At 44.4% G+C, this 24,951-nt stretch overlaps 1 protein-coding gene across 2 annotated transcripts in view; it reads right to left on the bottom strand.

The window, feature by feature from the left end:
• The window catches only part of pik3r3b (phosphoinositide-3-kinase, regulatory subunit 3b (gamma)), a gene marked incomplete at its 5' end in the record, with an annotated part of 166,466 nt that extends 145,323 nt beyond the window's left edge, over window positions 1-21,143 (bottom strand). Inside the window, one exon of one of the 2 annotated variants that reach the window (XM_079220518.1) lies at window positions 20,792-21,143. In XM_079220518.1, the coding sequence (XP_079076644.1) occupies window positions 20,792-21,143 (352 nt within the window). The remainder of the gene's footprint in view (window positions 1-20,791) is intronic. The other variant, XM_079220519.1, reaches the window with a different exon arrangement.
• Window positions 21,144-24,951: the final 3,808 nt, after the last annotated feature.

The following is a 24,951-nucleotide window of genomic DNA, read 5'->3' as shown; positions in this document are numbered from 1 at the left end:
TGATACAACTTCAAAAACTAGTACGCAAGTATATACACTAAATTGATATCACATATCATTAATCAGCTCATATAGGAAGTGAGATGGCTCACTGCTTGCTTCCATCATCAGCTCTGGAAACAGGAATGTCCCATCTTATGATGGTGGCGCTAGAAGTAAAGTCTGATGAAAGTCTCAAAGTCATTACGATTCATCCTCAGGGGGACATGAATGTCTAGAACTAAATTGCATGACAATCCGTCTGATATTTGGTCCAGACTGTTGATATACAGTCTGGACCAAAGTTGTGATAGAAAGCAATGTAGCTGTCCAAGAGGTCAAGCCAGGAAAAAGTAAGATTCTGCACCTTCATTATGTGACTAAATATGTCTCATCATCAGACCCTAACTGCTTGCTAAACTAAAGGGATCGTGCTAAACATCTCACGTTTGCAATGCAGGCGTTCTGTTCATCCTCAGCGGCTCATCCCGAGCAACGCAGGCTGAGAAACACCAAACCATGAAAAGTTAAATCTGAGTGCCATTTTTCCGATTCAGGACACAGAATGGTTGGTCTTCATCACCTCCCAAACTATCTGCCCACCATCCCTGAAGCAAAAATAACAGCATCATCCTTTTTTCCGTTTCTCTTTGAATTTTCTTTTCGATCTCTCAAAAGGATTGTATGACTCCAAACAGCTCCACATCACTTTCCCCACATCCCCTTAAATCTCATCTCTGTCTTCCCCTAAAGACATGTGTGAAAGTAACACACACACACACACACACACACACACACACACACACACACACACTGGATATCTTTTGCTCCAATTAACAAAAAAATAAAAATTGGCCACACTCCTCCGTACGCCTCTGAAAGTGATGTGTTCTGATTTTAATAAGAGAAGACAGAGGGAGGCAGAGAAATCCGCTTGGTACCAGGTTCCCCGTCTCTAAATCTCTCTCTCTCTCTCTCCCCCTCTCCCTCTCCCAGGCTTAAAACTCAACACTGTACACTTACACGCTTTCAAAACAGTCCTACGCCTGGAATCCCCCCCCGCCTGCAGTTTCATGTCCCCAAAATCCTCCCCCTCCCGCCCTGCTTCTTCTTGCCAGCGCTGCAGGAACAAGCCAGTGTTTCTCTGTTTGATCTTTTTTCTGCAGCCAAGTTCTTTTTTTTTGGAGGGAGGGATCTTCTGCTGCTGTGAGATTCAGAAGCAAACTTTTCGCCGCCAGAGAGAGAGAGAGAGAGGGAGAGAGAGAGAGAGAGAGAGAGAAATATAAAGAAGGAGCTGCAGGGATACAAAAAGCAAATCATTAGGATGGAGAAGGAAGAGAGAGGAAGAGGTTACATAACTCCTCGCAGCTAGAAGAAAAGAGTGCGGCAGCAGAGGGAGCTTTGTGTTTAATTCAGAGAGGAACTAGTGGGAATAACAGATGTGAAAGGAGTAAGACAGTTGGAATGAGAGCTGCAGGAGGAAGAGAACATCAAAGATAAAGAAATCAAAACAAAAAAAAAGTTCAACTGGCCAAAAACCCGGTTACAAAGCAAAACTATTATCCGAGCTACTCTCCAAACATCACGAAGTACCAAAAACAATTCATGGTCCTGAGGCTAAAAGCAATGCTGTTGGTCGTGTGTCTTGTGAGGATGACTGTCGGGAGGTGCATATATTATAATATGCATACAATACACGTGGTTGCGAGATGGCAGAGAAAGATGGTGGAATAAAGAGTGCCATAATTCCCTCTGAAACACTGGGGAAGAAAAGTCCTCCAGAGCGCATGCACAAGCAACACATGCACGGAGAGAGAGAGAGAGAGAGAGAAATCCCCCTCTCTTTTTTCTCACGCTCCCTCCATCTCTCACTTGCTTACTCCGGTAATTGACGACAATTGGCCTTTTCGCGAAGAGCCGGGGTGCTTTCGGGGTCCGTAATGACTTTCTCTCACCTCGATCCCCTCTAATACCTTGCTCATTTTCTTTGTCTATCTCTGCTGCCAGTGTCTAATGGCAGGGCAGCTGATTTTGAGAAAGAAGAAAGAAAAGAAAACACCGCCCTTAACCGCTCGCGGATTTGCGGAGATTTAGGGTCCGCTGGTTGATGCTAGCGCCGGGCTGCCAGTGCTGACATCAAGGCCGCTCCTCACTCGGGATGAAGGTTGACAGGTTTCCAGCCTGAGCCATCTGGGCCACGGAGGAAAACGCAGTCGGGCTTTCATTTCAGAATTACCCACAGATAAGGCGCTCTGAAAGATGGATTTACAACTCAAGAGACTAGATGAACAAGATGAAAGCGAGGGAGACGAATGGATGTTGCTTTTAGAGGGGTTTAAATAGATATTAAATAGATATTGCTACTGCTTTTTCTATTTATAAAATCAAGGTCAACAGGTCGTTTGCTTTTCTACTATTGGATCCAGTTAAAACTGTGGAGAGTTATGAGCAAAAGAAGCAGCAGAGAAAGAAGGACGAAAGAGAAGAGATAGGGGGGGTGCTTTCAAAGCTAAGTAATGAAATGATAAATGGGGAGAATAAATTGCTGAATGCAAGATGTATAACAACATTTTCCACAGAGCGAAGACGGGGCTGGAGGTAGGATTAGATAAGAGTGCATGGAGGAGAAAAAGATAAATGAGGAAGAGATTGTTTTAGAGGTAATGGGGTAGTGAAGTGGTGTTTTATTAAATGAGAAAAGTAAGTGGTGGAGGGAGTGTTCGGGCGGAGGGTGTGTGGGTGGATAACATGGACCGGAGCGCATCAAAGTGTGTGCGTTACGGACGTTTGTGTGTCCTAAAACAGCGTGTAATTGAATCTCTCATGGACGCATTGGGCGTGGGCGCAGCAGAAGACGCATGGGTCGGCTAATACAGGGTGACAAATGCACTCGCACATGTAAAAAAATAAATACAAAAAAAGAGCGAGAGAGACAACTGCAAGCAGCAAACATGCATGTAATTAAAAATACACCACTCAAATTCAAACATATTTAGAAACATGTGGCGAGTAAAGTGCGCTTTCCTTTTTATATATATATATATATATATATATATTTTCTGTGTAAACGGGAAATAAGCAAACAGAGCCGCAGAGAGGAAGCTCCCCGCTGAGCGACGAGGAACAGAAAAATGGATTAGAGGGAAAGAAACCCCTAAAGCTGATTCTGCTGAATAATTAGCAGAGGAGAGTGACGTAGGCAGTGAGGGCGATGAGATGGGGGGAGAGTCAGGGAAGTGAGAAATGGGGTCAGATCGCGCAAAACAAGAAATGATGGAGATGTGAAACAGAGGAACTGAGAAAAAGAGAGAGACTTGTGTAAAGCACAAGAGACATGTCTGGCACTCGCTGTCAGTGAGGGGTTGAGCACCGCCGATCGAGATCCCGCCATTTACGGGGGGATTCTCAGCAAAATTGACTCTTAACCGGTACAATCTTTACCCTGTTTACTAGCCTAGCATGCTACCATTTGAGGCGGATGGGAATGGCATTAGATTTGCAGACAGGGGATCACTAAAGTGGGAAGGATTTATCCTCTGAGGAGCATGACAGTCTGAGCAAATGCCTTGGCCATCCATCCAACGGTTGTTGAGCTATTCCAGACTAACCCCCAATTGGCAGACCAACACTGTCGTTCCTAGAGATGCCTTTGCTAAACATTTTAGGATCCCACTGCTATGTTTCCTGGGGAAAGGAAGTATTTATTTGAGAATTCCTGGTTAGCGTCAGGGTTTTTAACTCGCACTCATTCAACCATAATACTGGCATCATGCCCAGGACCAGTATAATGTTCGATGAACTCAAGTCATTTTTTCTAAGTAGGTTTTACTTGTGAAGGCATCTACTACCCTTTCCCGTGAGCTCAAACTGGTGCATTAACTCTTGTTATGGTGCCCTCCCAATAGGCCGGGAGAAGTGCACTGAAGTCTGAAGTAATTGCTCTTTCAGACCTCGGCCAAGCTCTTCCCCGTCTCATGGTAGAAATGTCCTTTCCTCTTGTTTGTCTTGGGTAACCGAGGAGAGAACGAATCCAAACGTTTGGGCCAACTGCTGTTTTACTTAAAAATTCATGGCCTCAAATGGGCAAAAACACATCTTGGTGAGGCCCTGGGACTTCCTGATGAAAGTCTAAGGGAACAATCTGCAGCAATTTGAGTGAGGAAGGTCATCCAACTGAGACAGAGCCTTCCAAATCTTCCCATGAGCCAGTTAGAGGCCCGGGGATGAATTATAGAAAAACAAGGTCGACAGCCAGCTGGAGCCGAGAGCATTGATGGGTCAAGAAGGTATTGAAGCAGCACAACAGGGCAAATTAAACTAAATTCAGTGCGGACAGAGATTACCTCTAACCCTAACCACATAAGGTATTCTAAAACATTCCCTCCTAAATAGTGTTGGGTGTTGTTAGAACCGTTTTCATTCTAATGATAATAAAACTGGATTTTAGTCCTGCCTTTTTTTGAGAAATAGATGTTAATAGATGTTAAAAACAGGCTTTTTTCCCCTTTCACAAAAGGTACTACTGCATGTGTGAACAAATACAGGACTGCACTGTTCTTTTAGGAAGGGACTTGAAAGTAAACTGTGGTACAACTCTGAGTTTCTCTGGCAAAGCATTACAAAGTCTGGGGCCATTGGCATCTGACAGTCTGTCACCTTAAGTTGCAAACCTGGATCTAAAAAAATGGCAGGAGCTTAAACATGGGCAAGGAGTTCACAATGTAGTTTACTGCCAGATCTATTTTAGATTATAATGCTGTTAGTAAAGCTATGAAAACAATCCTTTCCGCGTGAGGCGAAGCTAAAACGTCTTTTGTGATTCATGCCGTCAGATATGCGACCGTGCATGGAGGGCCGTCCGAGGACCCGAGCGCCGTAACAACGCACGAACCATGTTGCAATGATTGGCTTTGGAGCAGCGGCCTATTACAGCCGCCAATCCTTCCGCACACTAGTCTACAGCAACAGCGCAATACTACTGAAGAAAGGAGGTCCATTCTTGGAGCCGCTTTGACTGGATCCAGTATGAATCACCGGGCGGTCACGGGAAACGCCTGCACCACGCTGAAACAAGTTAAAAAGGGTAGGAATGAAACAGTCATGCTTCTTTGAAGATTCTTGCTACCACACTGTGGACGCCTGATGATAGATCAATAAAAAAGACATTCAATGCAAACTTTGAGTACTCAGAGTACAGCTTTTGGTACTTGCTATTCACGGACGCATTTCCATGCGTACAAACACCCACGCCAACACCCAACAAATCAACAAACACCACATGAGTCTTCACTGCAATTATTGACATACATGAAATCACGTTAGAGGGAAAGGCTCACGGGTGCTCTTAAAAACATAACGATGAGTGCTTCCCCCCTTCTATTAACTCTCCACATATGTGTTTCATCTGCACACAGTCGGCTGCCAAAGTGTGAAAAAGAGCGAGAAAGTCATCCAATATTAATTCAAACTGGTTTCAACTGGAGTGCTGTGATGCCAGAGGGGGGAACAAGGAGATGACAGGGAGGAAGTAGAAAGAGGACTAAATGACATTGAGGCAACAAGAGAGAGAATTATGGGGGAGTGCTGGAACAGAAGAGCAGAGATACAACAGAGCAAGGACCAAACGAACCAAATGTGTGTGTGTGTGTTAGAGGGGGTGTGGTGAGTTCAGGGGCAGTTCAACTCCACCCTGGAGGGCTGCAGCAGCGGTGACTTTACGCCAAGTTAATAGGGGGGAAAAAAGAGAAAAGGGACCAGAACAAAGTCTGCAGAGATAGAGAGGGAATGAGAGGATAAAGAAGAGGAATGACTAATGACCGGACGGTAAATATGTCTCTCATCTGCTAGCTCCTTCATTAATAAAACATTAGACGGTCTCTACAGAATGTTGCTTTTCATCTATAATTATCTCTTTGCTCCCGATTACGGTTCCTCTACTCGGCTAAAATAGCCCCTTTTTCTCTCCCCACAGATCTGGAGATGGCCGTTGTGTTCAGGTGTTCGAGGAGGGAGGGAGAGAAGGTGAGATGATGAGAACAATCAGAGACAGAAAGGCACGAAAGTGAGATTGCGAATACAATCTAAGCACGGAGAGAGCGGGAGAACTGGGGAGAGAGAGAGCGCACATCTGCCTGCATCGCACACAAAGACTGTAAATACAGGTATTATCCGTTATCTGCTGCCTCGTCTCCGGCTTCACAGGCAGATTGAGAGCTGATTGCAGAGCCACAAAGGTGACGTCTTTCCCACAGATTGTAGAACAAGGCAAAGATGTCTACAGACATGCAAGTCCTTTTGTGAGGCCGCTATGCTCACTGTGAAGACAAATCACACTGGAAAATGGATACAAATTGTGCCTCACAGGTTGCTTTTCATCCTGAGCGGTAAAGAGCGCGTAACAAGAGTGGTTTGGGTATTTCACTGAATATTTTGAGCCGATTATGAATCGTCAAAGCCCTGAGGATACATTTTGTAGGAACCATGAATGTCTGTGCAACATTAAAGGGCCACCACATTACATACTAGTCAAGCTTTTTCACTGAATAATTGAAAGGTTTGACAGAGGGACAAGAGAATTTAACCTCTGGGGAGCCTGAATGTTTGACAGAATGTCATGTCTATCCACCCAATATTTGTCACAGTATTTTAACATCCTTAGATGTTTCCAATTTAGCCTGGCTGATGCCAATACCAATAGCTGAGGTTACAAAAAAAACACCATATTTTAACAAGGATTTGGCAAACATTAATAAATACATGAGGCAACCCTCAAACCTCAGTGACTTTTGACCACCAAATTCCAATCAGTTCGTCATTGAGGCCAGGTGGACGTTTGTGCCCAATTTTTTATTTTATTCTTATTGTCAAGGCGTTCTTGAGATATTGCGTGCACGAGAATGAACAGACAAGGCATAAAAAGCACATTGTTCCAATACTTTTTTCACTGTATGTTTAGATGGAATATCCCTTTACCGTTAATTCGCTACTTGCTGATTAATGCCTTAATTAGTAGAATGAAGGAGCGTGTTAGCAAAACTGGTTGTGTTTAATAAATGATGGTGATTATGTGACGACATCAGTGTGAAAACAGCTGAGAGTCATTAAACTTCCATAAAGACGTCTCGTCTCTGTGTGACATGCGGAATAATGGAACTGTGGCGCAAACACACACTTTACCACACACACACACACCTGCCTCTATACATGCATCAGTGTAAAGCCAAGCAGCGTGACCAGGAAAAGGCAAGGTAAGGAATTCCAAAAGGCCAACAGGAAAATGTTTCCACTCAAATCACAGACGTGGCAAGAACGAGGAACAAAGAAGGAAAGAAAGAAATCAGTCAGGAGGAGCAAAACGCTGACCTTGGAAACCAAAGAAACAAGAATGTGTAATGAAGCACCTTCCGCCACGAGGCATCAGTTGTGTTTATGCTTTGCGTTTCACAAACACGAGCGCACACCGATTCAACTGACACTGCAGAACTGTCACCGGGAGGCTCTCACAACCTGCAGCATCTACGACTTCAACTTTCCCACGTTTCCCCCGACCCACAAGTCAGATACTCAACTAAATGTGCCGGGGAATTATAATGAAGTGATGAAGATAAACAGTCGGGATAAAAAAAAAAAAGACAACCTCACGATTAATGAAACTGATGAAGGAAAGCGCAAAGTGACAAGCCACTTTGTGAGGATGATGGACGGTGAAAAGGGCTTTTTTAGAAGCCGCAGTAGAGATGAATAATGGCCGCCACATTGTGATGCCAGTTCCTTTTTGTTTTACTGGTCCATTTCAGAGTGATTTAGTGGAGAAAATCCACACCGATTGCCCCAAATATCGGTCTTTTTGGCTAAAGAACGGCAACGTTTGTCAAAGTCTTACAGCATTATACCGGTGATTTTCCGGCAACAGGGTGGTATTGATGACAGTGTTCCAATTAGGTGCCTGCACGATACGAGGGCCCGAAACTGGAATAGCTTCAACAGAATGCAGGCATCGTCAATGCAAGCAGTTAAACCTGCATGTGTTAGAAAATAAACAGGTTTGAACACGGCAAATATCACACCAATCTGAGAGGAAAAATTCTTTTTAGCAGCAACAACATAATGTTTGAAAAGATGTGATGGTTTTGCCCAATGTGAAAGACTTTCAGAGGAACAATCTCTACAATAAAAAGATACAATTAGATATAGCTTGTCTCGTTTTAGATGTAGATTCAATATTACTTGAGAATAAACTATATTTTTAGAAATCATGTCCATGCATCCACAACTGCAAAGAAATAATTAAATGGAGCAAATTCTATATAATGTAAGTTGAGGGGGGAAGACGATGGGGGAAATATTTCAGTAAGAAAAACAAACATATGTGCATGAACTTGAAAATAAAAAAAGGACTTTCTGGAAGATGCTTTCTATTCTTATTATTTTGAATGTCTTTCTTGTGTCTTCTTTCTTCGTAATAATCTTAATATTTGTGATTTTATAAAAAGGTTGACTTTGAGATCGCTTAAATAATTACTACAGTTGTAGTTTTCCAGTTATTTGTATTTTACAAGATGACTTCAAATGAATAAAATGTACATCCATGGCATAAATGGCAGACTGATGCACCAGTGCACTGGCCTGAAGCGGTGCTGGCTGTTGCTGAGTGGAGATGACTGAAAAATTGTGACTCAAATTGGCCAAAGTCCAGATTCCTTTAGAAGCTAACAAACCCTGGCAGCCAAACGAGGGGCGGGAGGAAACCATCACTGAACCGAGACCTCAAGCAACAGCACTGTGAGGGGATTTTGGTGTAGTGGCCACACAGTCGGAATTGCTGGTCACATGATGCCCACTGGCCCAAAATGTAATTTCCCACCAATTATTCTGAATTATTTGAATACTGTAAAACAATTAATTAATTTCTTTCAGCGTCACCCTCTGATAACTCTTTGCATTATCAGAATTTGAGCTGTTAGGTCCCATATAAATACTTTTTTATATATTATATATATATATATATATATATATATATATATATATATATATATATATATATGTAACTCGCTGCTAGTGGAAATAAACCAAGCAGCGTATGAGATACAGCATAAACAACTCCATCTGCTCGAGAGTGACACCAAACTGCCCGTGATCACATTTAGTTCCGTCTGTACGTCACGACAAATCGCGAGGGCAGAAATGAGCCTCGGGCCACTGATTCGTCTTTTTTTGCACTGAATGTCGTTTCAGCCGTCAAGCTATCCACACACACACACACACAGTGTAAACTCAGAGCTGTGTGCTTAACCTCACGCGCCTCCACAAACACACATGTGTGGGGGGTCGTTGTGTCAAAATGTGTCCCGTGTAAGCAAACACACTTTCACTGTGCTTGAGGTGTGTTCTCACGTATCCAATGACCGGCTTCAAACACTTTCATGTCACGAGTGAAGATTTATAAACCTGGTGTGGTTGGTGTATGTGTGTGTGTGTGTGTAGACTTTATTACTGAAGTATCAGGAGGATCAGTTTTCTGCCCGTGTTTCGTGGACCTGTGCAGATTTCTTTGTTCTCAGCAAAGATGAAAACCGACAGGGAGAAAAAAAAAACAGCGTTTGACCCGAGGGCTCGATGTGGGCCGAGCATGACAAACTGCTGCACCAGGCAAACACTGACCTCCTTTTCCTTGTGCACACAGCGTCTCTTTTGTTTTGTTTTCCTAATGAAACTGCTCTTCTGGTCAAATCTACACAGACACACGATGGAGTCAGGACTTCATATGAGATATTCTCCATCACTGTGACCCTGCCTGAGGATTTATCCTCTCGAACTTTGTATTCAGGATTTTTGAGAGAATTCCCTAATTTCAATGGTAAAACAGAAGCTTGTGTGTCTGTTAGATTTAGCCTCTGCCCAGACACCCTTCTGGTATAACAAAGTGTCTTTTCAACTCAAAAGCTCTCCAGTTGGCCAAACGTAATCCCAACTGGCTTCTGTGGCTTCACACACACTCTTTCTCTCTCTGTACCAGCGGTGCCAAGCACTACAGTGCTCTGCTCGTCAGCTCAAATATCAACACAATAGCTCAATTGTGAAGAGTGGTTTGGTGTGTGTGTGTGTGTGTGTGTGTGTGTGTGTGTGTGTGTGTGTGTCGTCTAATCCCTCTAAATCTGCTGCTCTGTATGACTTTTACAGCCCAATTTATCACTTCCCACCCTTCTCTTTGACGGCTTAAAGCCCACCGTTAGGCCCCTCCGCACATGATCACCATCATAAGCTGCACTCCCCACAAGGTGTAGGCTTAAATAACCAACACGCACCAGGTCGGAGGAAGGCACCTTTGGTTTTCGGCATCTGCCTTTTCTCGAGCCTAACACACCGTCTTCCTGCAGAGAATGACATCATGGAGCAAGTACAGCTCTGGGCCCCGTTCCATGAGGGCATCTCTCGAGGAACGATCACTGTTACACTTGAACTGCTTTCAACGTATGAGAGTACAGCAGCAAGGTGTGAAGTGCAAGTGGCACGCTACTGGCTAGGCCGGCAGCGCGACACGTGGCTCCTGGCTCTGGATCCCTCCATGAGGAAGTCAAAATATATAGAGGGCGAAGAGATGGACGCTCCCTGAAGTGTCGCGTGCTTTCAGTCCAACACAAAACACATTGGTGTCAAACAAAAGCGTGTAGTTAAAAAAAAGAAAGTTGGTTTGCCATGAAGCATCTCCATCGCAGTGCAGCAGGAAGAAGACAAGCACTTAGTCGCGCACGCCAGCAGCCAGAAGGAGCAGAAGGCTGGTACTTAAGGCATCTCAAGAGCTATTTCTCTGTATTCAGGAAAGTTGATGCGAGCACTTATTCCACCACAAGAAGAACCCCTCGGATCAAATTTTCCACACAATAAATGCTTGTGGCTTTCTGTGCAGTCTACCTCAGAAATAGGTTCTCGCGGGGGCAGCAACGTCGTTTCGTCTTTGGCATGAAGCGGAGAGTAAAATGATGGACTGAATACACTACAAATGAATGATTGAACTACTGCTTGCAGGACATTTTGATTGCAAGCGATTCTGAGGTGCATTCCATTGTTGCTGCACGGTAAACAACTATAATAAAAACCCTGAACTGCAATCATGAACAACAAACAGGACAAAGATGCTTTCACAGCCTCTCACATATAGATCGTCTTTTAATGAAGCCATTATGTGAAAAAACGTGCTTATAAACTGCTCATTAATACCAACATTGTAGTAACGTGCAGCAGCGTAAATGCGCTGCCTCGAACCCCCCGAAACGCATTACTGCCTCGGAGACAAAAAACAAGCCGCTTAAATTATTTTTACAGTCCCTCCGATTGCTGAAATTAAAGCGGTCAAACGACTTGCACCGAGTCTATCGAGAGACTTCAGAGGACATTAAAACGCAGCGAAGAGGGGGCCGTAAAAAAGCGCTGTGGTTTTATCGGGGCCCATAAACGGGCCGCGGGAGAAAGCAGATCTCCCGTGGACAGGCCGGTTTCTCTCATCCCTCCATTCCTTTGAGAACATAAAACTTGGTTCCGAGTCGCTGCGCACAAATCAGGGATTTACAGGCGGAGCCTCAGCTCCTGACGGCACTCGAGTGGCTACAGGAATATCCCCTGTTGAACGAAGAGCAGCCCCCCCCCCATTGTCATACATAATATTGAACTAAAAGTCTTCAAGAAATTGCAAATGTCATTTTTGTACAAAGAGTTTTCTGACATTTTATGAAACAAACAGTATCATCTACATACAAACAGTTAGGTGCGGGAGATATATATATATTCTACAGTTAGGGACATGTGTTGGGTATTTGTCATGTTTTTCTATACAGAATATTTCTAAATTTGACTTTTTCCTCAAAGCAATGTGGAAATACACTTACGTTGACAATTAATAATAGTTACAGCTTCATTGCACAGGTTTGTAATGTTCTTTATTCATAGAGTGTTTACAGGAAGGAGCTTTGTAACCTGATGCTAATTAACCGGAAATATGTTCAATGTTCTGACGCAGTGGTAGTTGACTTTATAAACAGATGTTTATGTCGAGAGGTTTCTTTTCTTGAAAGAAAAACTCAATAAAACCAAAGTTGCAGCTGCATAAACAATATGGGAAAAGGAGAGTACAGGTCAGTTGACAAAGAATTTCACCACCAGGTCCACAGCTTTCAATCGCATCACATGAGCTTCAGCACTCCCCGTTTTGCACTAAATGTCACGGAATTCTTAAACTTTCCATTTTTGACCTCACGGACACGTTGGATTGAAAGCTGAGGCGCAAAATAAATCTGCCACTGATGATGATGATGAAGATCTTGTGATATAGTCGCTGCTGAATGGACTTTGCGGTGGCAAATGTTTCTCATTTGCGGTTTCTGTGGTCTATGAGTGAACTTTGAGCCTCAGTGTGTCTCCTGTCGGGTGAAAATCTTCCTCCACAAATGGAGATTTTTTTTCTTTGGTTTTCAAGTTCAGCTAAAGTTTAGTTTATACTCGCCGTAGTGAAGTCATCACAAGGTGCGCCAGAAGTTGACATAATCACGGCCCCGCAAGCGGTCGCGGCGCTTGGTCGTTCCGAATTTCAGTAACTTGGCACGTGTGACCACTAGACTGTCACAAATTAAAAACACTATTTACATGTCTGGGGTTTCAAATGCTTTAGAAACAAGTTTGAAAAATCTTTATTTGAGTATATATATATATATATATATATATATATATATAAAAATAATATGTCAGCCTGATCCAATTGTTGACAGGATATTCAACCTTTGTTTCTTTCTAATGCATTTAATACTCGACTTCTTTCCTCACCGGGCTTCTACAAAGGCGATACGAGTTTACAGATAACTATAATCCCTGCTCTGCATTGTGGAGCTTGGTTTATGGCCTTTTGCCGGTAACACCGTCTATGGGTAACACTCGGCGTTGTGTTTGATGAATTCAGTCTGTACGCCCTCTAGCACTAAGGAAAATGATGCAGTGTAGAGTGTGAACGCCTCTGTTCATGCTCAGAGCTCACAAGGCCATCTGCGCAAGTATAAACAAAGCTAAGGCGGGGAAAGGAGGCCGAAGAAAAGAAAGAAGCAAGGTAGAAAAGCAAGACGGAGGAAAGAAATCAGATACAATACATAAAAAAAGGTTTCCTTCCAACTGAAAAGAGGTTCAATTTATTACCTTTGTTTCCAAACAAATAAAAATCAATGAGGTTCGTTTTAGTTTTTTGCGGGTGTTGTGTGCTTATTCTTTAACTGCTGACAAGTAAATCCTCCTCGGCTCAAGAGGAGAAGCCTCCCAGCTCAGCGCAGTGATTCCAAGGCCAATTAGGCAGCCAGTAAAATAAAAGCTTTATTGACAACAGCTCTCCCGCAGCTCTCCACACTGTGACCTGAACCTCTCGCAGATGTATTCCCAGAACCGCCGCGTTGCAGCCCGGATCTGCAGTTTAACAGCCTGCAAGGTGGGGTCACCGGCGTGCAGCGTCGAGGAATTAAAGCGCTGCATCCTCCCGGATCCTCCCAGGGTCGCCCGGGCTCCTGTTTTATTCATGCCGTGTTTATTTGAAGCACCTTTCGCCATCACCGAACGACTCCGCAGCTCCACCGTATTCATCAATATAACACAGGCGCTGTGTGGACCTCCGTAATTAACTTTCAAAACTGGGACAATTAATCTCACCTCCTGCACAAACAATAACACTTTAGAGATTAAAGACATTAGCATGCAGCGCTGGGGAAAATACCCCCCCAAAAGAACACATAATACTCACATGCTTTTACTTTTGGAAAATAAACCACCTCAAAAAAGGTGAAAATCATGTTATTTTATTTTTGTTTTCAACGTAAGGTAAAATGTGAACTAATACCTACAGTGAAAGTACTTATTGTGAAGAACAATAGTGAAGATGTTACATGTTCTTGCTTTCAGATCAGTTGGAAAAAATAAAATGATCATAAGAAAGAAAGAAAGAAAGAAGAAAACACATGAAGAAAAATCTAAATATGTATAATAATATGTATCACTGAGATGACAGAAGACTTTTATTTTGGCTTATATTTTTTGTTAACCTGTCTGAATCGTGCTTGCTGCTTTAATGCTGAATTAAATCATTTTTTTATTAAATATTTTTTTTAATTCAAAACAGTATAAACAACTTTTAGTTCAAATATATCTAAATTGTAATCCAGCAGCAACGCTACTATTTACGACAGCGAAGTCACGATATAAACTCAATAATGTCTGTCTGTCTGTCTGTGTGGAGGAGGTCAGTCCTGACAGAGAGCAGAGGAGAAGCTTATCAATACTTACTAATTAAGTGCCGGTGCCCGTTTAATACCGGGTTTCAGCTCCCATCCCTCCTTATATATTCATTGCCCTGAACTTTACAAGGCTCTTCTATGCCTTAGTTCACCGTGTGTGACCTTATCATTGACACAGTGTATTGTTAGTGTGTATGTGGGTCTGTGATTGACAGTCAAGAGTGCAGACGGCCTGCAGCAGTTTGCAAAGACTCTCGTTACGATACTCTAATTGGCATGCAGCCCTGCATGCTGCCGCAGAGATCCGCAGGGAGCCAACCAACCAACCACTGCAGAGCTGACTTTAAAGCAGGAAGCAATACATCAGCATATTTGGGTCAGCATGTGTGTTCATGCGAGTCCCAGAGACCTCTTTCATTTTCTTAAATCAAGAAAAAAATAATGGAATCATTTTAACTTTTTTGAAAACACTTTCCTGAAACCAGTGTTGTGTTTAGAGGCCAGCAGGGAGCTTCAAGATCAGTGTGTAAGGACGATAGATTAGTTGATCTAAAAAACTGACTGACGGATGGAGGACTGAAGCGGGGAATGAAATCAAAGATGGAAAGGAAAAAGACAAGCAGCCAAAAGATGTTCTGCCAATTCACAACCACACACACACACACACACCCCTAAGTGCCTCTACACGAACCATCATCCTCTCTGATATTCAGCCTTCAAGAATATTTCTCAACTCCGCCAGTGGTTTGAGGTAATTCCATGTGTGAGTGTCAGTATATTGAATTAAGCCGAAATGAAGCAGATGGAAATCCTTAAACGCGTCAATTTGTGAGTGAAATACTGTCAGATTTCATAAATCTCCGGTTACCCAGCAAAGTCCGGGCCCGACTGCGGCCGCATGGGTCCGCATGGGGCTGACAGATTCAGTTTGGTGTTGATGGTGCAGACTTTTGGCAGAGAATTAACTCCACCGAGCAACAGTCGGATCAGCTTTGCGCCTGTGTTGTGCGCACAGAGACGGAGATATAATAGTGTTCAGGCATGGGGAGACTAGTTTGTTTCATCGGTTGAACCTAATTGCAATTATTTGATTATCATCAACAAGAAAAAAAATCTTGATTCTTATTTTAAGTTAATTTAAGTATGTAAAGTACTGTTATCATTCATCTGCAATCTGTGGAGTCATGTTGAACCATCTCCCTCTCTTCATCAAGTTATGTCTCTTTGCTGCTGAAATGTTATTTTCCTCAAATCAAATTAGCAAATGTCTGGTTCGCTGAGGTTAGCAATTAGTTCCAATGGAAAAATGTTTCTTGGTGTAAAACTCAAAAGCAGACAGAATGAGTCAAACCAATATATTTTCAGCACCGTAGCCACTGCATTTGGTCTGGTCACAGTCTTAATCTTGTTTATTCATTCTTTGATCAGATATTTCCCCTGATTTTAATTCAAATCTGTACCATCTTATTTAAGTCTGTGCCGTTTGTGGTCAGAGAACATTTGAAAATGTTGGCGTCAGTCAGAATCGTGATCATATTTACTCGTCCTTTGATGAGATAGTTCCCGATTTATAATCAAAATAGGTCTTATTACATTTTAGACTACAAGTGTCGTATTGGCCGGCTGGTACGGCAAGAAACTCCCTCCCCACTGATGGTATCGCTTCTTGATATTTCTTGATATTTCCCAGCATCGCAGTTTGGTTTTCTACTCCACTGCTCAAACCAGTGGCTCCACATCAGGCAGACTGAAGATATATAACTGAGCCGACAATTCAATTCTGACTGATACCCGCCAACACTGCTCCTTTTTTCCCCCTTCACAAAAACAACTAGGAAAGGTAAAATAATCAAAAAAACTGGTAAAAGACGGTACTGAACGCTCTTTGGGGAAGACAAAGAGACAGAAAGGTTCACTGGCAGAAACGATGAACAGCTTCCCTCTCTTCTTTTGTCTCACTTCACACTACGCGCTTCAGTGCCTCCTCTCTTCACTGGGCAGCATTTACGCTCTCTCCCACCCCCCCACACACACACACACACACACACACACTAAACAAAGAGCTCAGAGTCGAGCTAAATATAAAACACACAAATGAGGCCGTTTAGCCCGGAGAGTTTCCCCGGGCTGAGGCTGCGCTCATCGATCCCCTGAACTCATCGCACAGCGCCGAGGGTGGAGGAGATGATTCCCGGGCTGTCGACAGTGACACACACACACACACACACACACACACACACACACACACACACACACACACACACACAGTGAGGCTAGCAATTACTGCTCTGATTTTTTTTTTTCCCTTGCTGTCCCTCCTTTGTGTCTCTCTCTCTCTCTCTCTCTCTCTCTCTCTCTCTCTCTCTCTCTCTCTCTCTCTCTCTCTCTCTCTCTCTCTCTCTCTCTCTCTCTCTCTCTCTCTCTCTCTCTCTCTCTCTCTCTCTCTCTCTCTCTCTCTCTCTCTCTCTCTCTCTCTCTCTCTCTCTCTCTCTCTCTCATTGTATTTGATCTCCCAGTCATTATCCGGTGCGGTGGCATTTCGTCACCTCCCCGATCACATTGATCCGCTCGACACCGACGAAACTTCTGAAGACACGGAGACACTCAAACGGCCTTTGCGCTCAATTAAAAAAACCTCTGATTGCCATCGACAGCCTCTGTTTGATATGGGTGAGTGAGTGTCAAACATGCACAATAGAGCAGGCCAATGAAGGTTATGATGAGCTCTTTGTCCAGCCTCGTCTCCTAAATATGAATCATATTTACATTTTGTCAGATGGAAAGGAAATGGATCGTAGCGTGTTTGGAGAAAACTTTTATACGCCTTGTATCGGATTTTTTTAATCAATCCTATCGGCTTTGACGTCAACGTAGTCAGTTCCTCACAGGAATGCTTGTTTGTCCGTTCTTCTTTGCTGGTTTTTATTCTATTGCTGTTCGGCCACTGTCAATGAAAGCCAACCCTTGCTGTGCAGTGTTGATTTGCGTGGAAGAAGTGATGGCAAGCGGTAAAGTGAAATCTTACAGATAAAGTTCTGGTCATAAGCTCATTATTTTTCCGGTAGCCTCACTGTCTCAGCCTCATTATCGGCGGCTTTGATCGTGTCATGGCCGATCTTATCAGCGTCCCGTATCGACGTAAAACCAGGGGGCACACGTTTGGTCTTGTGCTTCCGTCCATGTGAGGTCCTATTCCTTTCTTCAAATGGAAGTTTTGAGGCCTTAGACTTGGCTTTAAAGACTCCGCAAAGAAACCCCAAACTTCCCGCTCTGAATTCAGGTCTCTCTGTTCTCGTTGGACGCTGACCCTCTCCACGCTGATGTTGCGCAGGGGTTTAGTCGTCTTTACATGGCGAAGCCCTGGCGATCCTCCGGGGAGAACGATCCAGCAGCGTCTAGTCTGGTTAACATGCAATCACGCCACTCATTTGAATAACAGAGGAGCAGAGAGTGTGAGAGACGCGAGCCCCGGCTTATCACAGCAGAGCAGCGCTCTGCATGGCATTAGCCCTTTAGGATCAGCCGGAGCTCTGATTACCTCAACATCTCTCCTATGTACCTGTGGGTCGATAGTGACGAGGAGACGGTCCGGGATTCATTAGCTAACGGTCATAATTAATGCTGCATGGAGCTTCCCTCAGGGAAGGGTAAGGCGTCAGATAGTGTTGCGCATTGATTAGTGCTATGAGCCCTGTTAGCGCTATTAGGCATCACACCTGATTTCATCAGCGTGGCTGCTGGGAGAAAAGTGCACTGTCCTGTGCAACAAGTGGAGGAAGGAGAAATGGCGCCCGACTTTGGGGCAAGAACTAGTTCAGTTCCACTAAATAAAAACCGAGCGATGGGCGGGTTGAATGGCGTTCGCTCGCACAGCGGCAAATGAATGTCATGGATTCCGTTTGGTAGGAATTTCCAGCTGCCAGGTTTCAGTTCAGCCTGATTAATCAGGTTTGAAACATGCAACTGAGTCGAACTATAGCATGGTACACCGGATCAACACAGTGCTGGTTGGGCACATTTTGTCACATTATTTAAAAAGTCAGAAAGTACAATGGCCGCGCAGCGCTTGTGCTGAACTAAAAAAACGTGCATAGCGAGCCGATTCATTATGAATATAAAGAAATATTGTTGCTACATGCCTGCACCGTCAACACACTCACTCTATGTGAGTTAGACCAGTGATCCTGGATCAGTCCTGCTCCCTGGAACATTTAAAACCATGTCGTTCCAAACCGTGTTGTTCCTGAACGGAGCGCTGCAACAGAGCAGGGCGTGCCGGAGTGCCAGCGGTAAACAGAGGCTGCTCCGGCCTCGCTGTTCTGCTTACTGCAGCTGATTTGTGACTGCAGGAATGTGGCGTGTCATGCCAACGGTGCCTCGACCAATCAACTAATCAGAACAAACACAGCTTTGTGTGCAGGCTGGATGGATAGATAGCTATATGGAGGGACGAGCTGCTTTGCCAGCACTTTAACTAAGAGCATCAGCCGCAGCGAGCAGAGACTTATAGAAATGAGATATTTACCCAGAGGGTATGGATGCTATTTATAAAGAGACGGACCCAACCCACTCCATAATAAAACAGACGGGCAGCCAGACAATTAAAGAGAGCAGCGAGGCGACAGAGGAGGAGGAGAGAACACTGCTGCGTCTGACCCATTTAGAAAATGAGGAGCCATAAACACAGCGGATCTGAACTCGGTCTGCAGCAGACAGCCGGGGCTATAACGGAGCTAACCACCCAAACCCTTTAAAAACACTAATCAAGGCCTGCACGTTTCAGAATAGCTTTTCAAGTGGGGCAGCCCCTTTCGTAAGGCTTTTTACATGTTGGTTTCTGCTCCGTTCTAAATAAAAATCATCAAGAATCCAGCTGCAACGGATACAGACAGATACACACGGCTCGCACGCCAGTGTACGGTACGTGACCCTACGCGTCTTCTGACTGGGATCATCACCGGGAGACACCGGAAGACGTCAAAGCAGGCGGCGATGAACACAGATTCAGTCAGAACACGCCGGGAGCCAACAGTATAGGATGTGACATCTCTGGATGTTTGCAGAAACTGCACAGTCAATAATAGAGAATGTGGGGCATTGATCAGCTCCCAGGGTTCCTGCTGCAGGCGCAAGCGCGCCTATTTGTTACTGTGCCACAATAATTCTGACTTTTCAAAGTCTAATCCTGGTTTGTTAACACTTTGTTTTGGCCATAATTTCTACCATTAGGTCACAGCTCTGGGAACATCAGCAGCAAAAAACAAACCTAAATGGAACAGGGCCATAATTCATGTGATAGATTACACCTGTGTTTATCCTGCAATCACATGCATCATAACGGCTGCTGTGAAATGAGCCTATTGTTTCAGCTCTGAATCAGTGTTACAGTTTAGTCAAACTTGTCCATCGACATGTATACAAGTCAGGGGCGCAGTCATCGCGACGTCACCCATTGGTTTGTCTTGGAATACGGCCGTTGCCATGTTTTTTTTTCCCGCAACCGATGAATGGAAGTTAGTGCCGGATACGGCTCAGGTAGCGACAGCAACCTGTCAATCACAGCAGGCCCGCCCTTAAGAATTCTCTGTTTTATGGTCTATTTCACCATAATTACTGAATGAACATCATGCTGTATTGAAGAAGAGTTGAAATTAACGATTGAGACCATAATACATCTTTATAATGTTTACTGAGACATCAAGTGAGAAGTAGGGTCATTTTCCTCATACATACACACAATCAGACTTATTTTTGCAGCCAGAGTCGCCGCCCCTTGCTGTTCAGCAGAGAAAAGTATCTTTCAGAACCAACTTGCTATATTTTCTTGGAAGACTCACACACCCCAGTGAGGAGGAGTACTCAGGCCCGGTGGATTTCATGCAGGGCTGGTATTTGTCTGGATAGGAGCTGGAGGATCAGTGTAGTGATCTACACTGATCCTCCAGCTCCAGTCCAGACAAATAAGGGTGCTCAGCAACAGGCACAGCTGCAAGTTATCAGCCAACCTGAACAGGCAGCGAGGCCATGGACCAGGAGTTATAGTTATAGTTTGTACAGCAGAGGTACGTGAGGGTATAAAGATGTCGTGTCACCATCATAGTTTTGCAACTGTGTCACGGCGATCCTAGAAAGCCTCACAGCCGGCCCAGATACAACCTCAGTGTGGACACGAAAAAGACCTGAAAAAGAACTGAAGTGCAAACTTTTGAGTTGCACGTTTCATTTCATCTGTAACGCTGTCGAAACCATAGCTCAGGTTCATGTTACGCAGCAACTCTGTAGTCAAGCCAAGCATGCTTCACCGCAACTGGACCAGGCGGGAAGTGAGAGCTGTGAGAGCAGAGCAGCTCACAATGGTACGAGACACATGAAGACCAACATCAAGCTTTACAGCCAAAACTTACAAAATGTGAAGCTTTTGTTCCATTCATATGGATTTCTTAAAAAAAATATACTGATTACAATCAAACTGCTAAGTCAGCATGACGATCCAAGCAGAGGACCCAAACTTCCCCATGATGCGTTTGTTTGAGAGCCGAGTTGGAGGCACTCACCTGAAGCAGCAGCTGCTCCAGGAGGCTGAGCACCCGCGTCGGCCTGTGGTCCCCCGGGGATCCGCGGTACCGGCCTGGACCAGGATTTAGCCGCAGGAGGGCCGGTCCTCACCGCCCCGACGTACTCCACAAAGGTCCCTGGAAAGTCTCCCTTCTCCTTGCTCCTCTCGTTGGTGCCGTGCAGCCAGCCTTTGGGGCTCCGCTCGTCCCCGTCCTGGTAGTCCAGCCCCGGCTGGGCCATCAGCGAGGCCTTAAGGACGGTGAGCAGGTCGCCCGTCTGGAGGCTGATGTCATCGCCGCGCTCCCGCTTGTACTCAAAGAGCGCCCGGTACTGGAAACTGTCAGAGGCCATGGCAACCGGGGTTCATAGGGCGGTTCTAAAGCCAAAAATACAGATGTTGCCTGAGATTTGAGGTGTGAAAAGTGAAGTCTTGAAAAATAGCAAAAGTAAACTCTGTTAGTTAGAAATCCCTGAGGTGGAACTCAACCTAAACCTGGGAAACCTGACGGCGCCTGAGATTTGCTGAGTCGTGCTGACTTGGATGACACGGTTGGAAATGATAAAAATCTGATCCCTGAGGTGGAATTTGACACCCTTTTAAGTCCTACAACCCCATGAAGAGCAGGTCCGACCTTCTTAATCCAAAAATACAAGTCCTTTAAGTGCAAAAGAAATGGAAGTGAACGGCCAACTTTTGCTTTAATACTCGGTGAAATGCCCGAGCAGTAAAAAAAAATCCACAGTATGAATCCACCCGACGGTCAAAGCTGTCCAGTCGGAGGCCTCCAAATGGACAGGAAGACTGCCCAGCCGCCACTCTGTGTCTGTGCTGGGAAAAGAAGAAAAAAGAGGAGCGGGGTGGATGGTGAAGGGGGGCTGGATGGTCTGAAAAAAAAAAATGGAGGGTGGCACAGTTTTCTAGGACGGGGCGACCTCCAGACGATCCCCCAAAGCTTCTGCCAGGATCCTCCGATGTTAATGAGAAAGTGTACGTGTATGTCAGACCAGACACCCACAGACAGACATACACACACACACACTCACTCACTCATTCATTCACACACACACACCTGAGGAAATCCACTGCAGTGCAGAATTTGGCTTCTTGTTGGGAGCGTCCCCGTGTGCACCCTTCTGTGTGAAATCCTGCTGCTTCGCCTTTCTCTGGTCTGTGCAGCCTCCTGGAGCAGACACACGCACCTGCAAACTTAAAAAGGAAGTTCTTCAGGCTTAACATCATCACACACACTTCTTCTCTATCCAGCTACTCAGATTTAAAAAAAAAGCAAGGACATAGAAGCTGCAGCTCAGGCCTGAGGGTCCTTTTGAATGTCAGGGGTGTCAATTAAGGTCAGAGCACGAGCAAAGCTTCAATTTAAGTAATATTTGAGGATATTATTGGAGTTAAAGGCAGTGGAAGCGTCCCTCAGCAGGCTGACAGAGAGACGAGCAGCCCAGACTATCCGTTACAGCGAGCGTGACGAGGCGGATATGAACTTCAAGCCAGACAGCGTGCCCGACTAAACTCGCCCTGCGCCAGTTTGCCGCCGCCCGCTGAAACACACGCAAAAAACTCACCGCTCGAACCGCACGTGCGAGCCCCGCGTACTCCTCCTCCTCCACCACCACCACCTCCTCCTCCGCCGCCGACGACCCGGTGTGCGAACCGTCCCGCTTGAGACACAACCCGAACCCCCGCCGAGCGAGCCCGTATACATCCGCGAAAGCCCAGTCAGGAGAAGTGGATGTGCGCGTGGCTGGTCCAGACAGGCAGCCTTGCTCGGGCGCTGGGTAGTGGAGCGGCAGTGCTGATGTCAGTGAAAACCCCTCCCCCTTCCGTCTGCGAATTATGCCAGCCAGCCAGCGGAGACGGGACGGGGTCGGCGCGGCGCGGCGCGGCTGCTGAGCTGCAGCAAAACACTCCGCGTGACCCGGTTACGGTGTCCTGAGGCTCTACCGCGTCTGTGCTTTCTCTGTTTTGTTCTCAGTTGCTGTTGTTGCGCTCCATAGGCACGCGGATGAGCAGAGAGGTGATGAATTATGTAAAAAAAACTAAGAGTGACCGGGGAAAGAGTCCCTGTGCGTTTTAGGAAAGTAATATATAATTTAAGTAAAAATAAAATAGAAAAATAGACTAATGCAGGGATGAGACTTGAGGGTGGTGGCGGGTGATGGGAGGAGAGTGCAGGCTTGGTCGCTGTTGTCTGGTGCGCACATGACGCAGCAGCAGACAGCGGCAGACTGCAGCGTCATCAGGTGCGCACGTTTCTGTCTGGAGCTGCAGAGAACATTTAGGTACAGCGTGTTCAGAGGAGGATGGAGGGCTGCAAGCCTCAACTTTTATCTGACTTTTGGAAGATGAATGACAAAAAGGCAGCTGAGTAGGTGGCAGAATGTGTCTTTATTGCATTTACTGTTTTTCCCGTTTTGTGATTATTCTGAATCGATATACTCAAATTAAAGTATTGATTATTAATTGTATTCATCTTGGTTATTGTCTATTTTATATATTTCATTATGCATCATTTATTTATGTTGTTTTTCAGTACATAGTATGACAAATTATAATTTGAACATGTTTTAATAATACAAATAGTGTATTTGAGGTTTACAGGGACATATGCTTAAATGCATTCCACATAAAGGCAGCATCCGCAACTTTACATATAGTCTCGGCAGATTCATATTGAAACAGTTTAAAGCAGAAGGTAAAATGTAATATAAATGCACAAATTTAAACCGGGTAAGATGAAAACAGTCCACATGAATGACGCATTACAACAAGAGTTATCATTAAGTTTTAAGGAGTTGAAATGTGTTGAAAGGGAGGGGCTGTGATCTCACAGCTGAAGATCAATGCACTTTATTGTTGATGGTGAAATGTTCTGAGACTTTAACTTGCAATATGTTGTACAATGAGACACTCTTTGTGAAATGTTCAATACAAAAGGATCCCAAGTTTTCTGTGTGATCATTTAAACTAATTAAAAACAATGTTATTTGGAGTGCCTTGGTATAACTCCCTTTGATTGATCTTTGTTGCATGTCGAATTCCTCCACTCTCTCTCAATGCCCTCCTCAGACTAATAAATGCTAGAAAAAAATCCTAAAATGATGATGAACCCCGACAATGTAGAGCGTTTCAGTAAACAATATATGTTCCAGTGTCAACATGTGTTTATATCTTCTCTAAACATAACCTGGCTTATATGAAATCTTTCATTTTTTCAGAGCGAGCTGGTTTGGATTTTCTTTTTCTTTTAATGACCCATGAGAATAACACAAACACAAATGAAGATGCAAGCGATGCACTCAAGATTAAACTCTCTCGACGTTATGAAGAACGTGAGGGTTACCAGAATAAAAATAATTAAACCCACAGCATAAATCATTATCGAGCAACTGTGCGTGAAAAGACAAAAGCAAAACCCTAAGAGGATTGATCTGGAGCTGGCCCGTGGTCTGTTTTTATATTTCCTGATATCCACAAAGCACACGAGAGACACTTCACCGATAAGTGAGGCACTCAAACTGAAGTGTTCTTAAAGTCTGGTAGTTCAGGACGACACAAAATGACAGCAGCAACAAACAGCTCCGAAGCCGCAGGCTATATTCTTTACGTCTCTATTCATGCAGCAGTTCATTACAGAAGATACAACATGTAAATCAGATAGAAGGTGTATTTTTGTAAGCCGTTTCCCCTTCTTCCAGTCCGTTTGCTAAGTGAAGATGTGTGGGCCTGTCCTTGTGTCGGCCCATTGAGATTATTGTGGAGAAAACAATGAACATGAGAATGTTTCACCAATAATCAAAGTGTGCCTCTGGTGTTTTCAGAGAAAATATCAATAGATTAGATTAGATTAGATATTCCTTTATTAGTCCCGCAGTGGGGAAACAGGGTAAAGTGCACACAGAGACATAGTAAAATAATAATAATAATAATAAGTACTATAAATACAGAATTGTACATATATATAGACATAATACATATAACTGTTATTATGAACAGTGTATTAATAATGCACAGGTTGAAGTGTTTTTTTGTGGTCTACTGGGAGCTCAGATGGTTGTGCAGCCTGACAGCAGCAGGAAGGAAGGACTTGCGGTTCCTCTCCTTCACACACTGGGGATGAATCAGCCGGTGGCTGAAGGAGCTGTG

The sequence above is a fragment of the Taurulus bubalis genome (genome assembly GCF_910589615.1).
Source record: "Taurulus bubalis genome assembly, chromosome: 7".
In the NCBI taxonomy this organism is placed as follows: Eukaryota; Metazoa; Chordata; class Actinopteri; order Perciformes; family Cottidae; genus Taurulus; species Taurulus bubalis.
The sequence above is the reverse complement of the archived record's forward strand: the minus strand, read 5'-3'. Positions and strand labels throughout refer to the sequence as shown.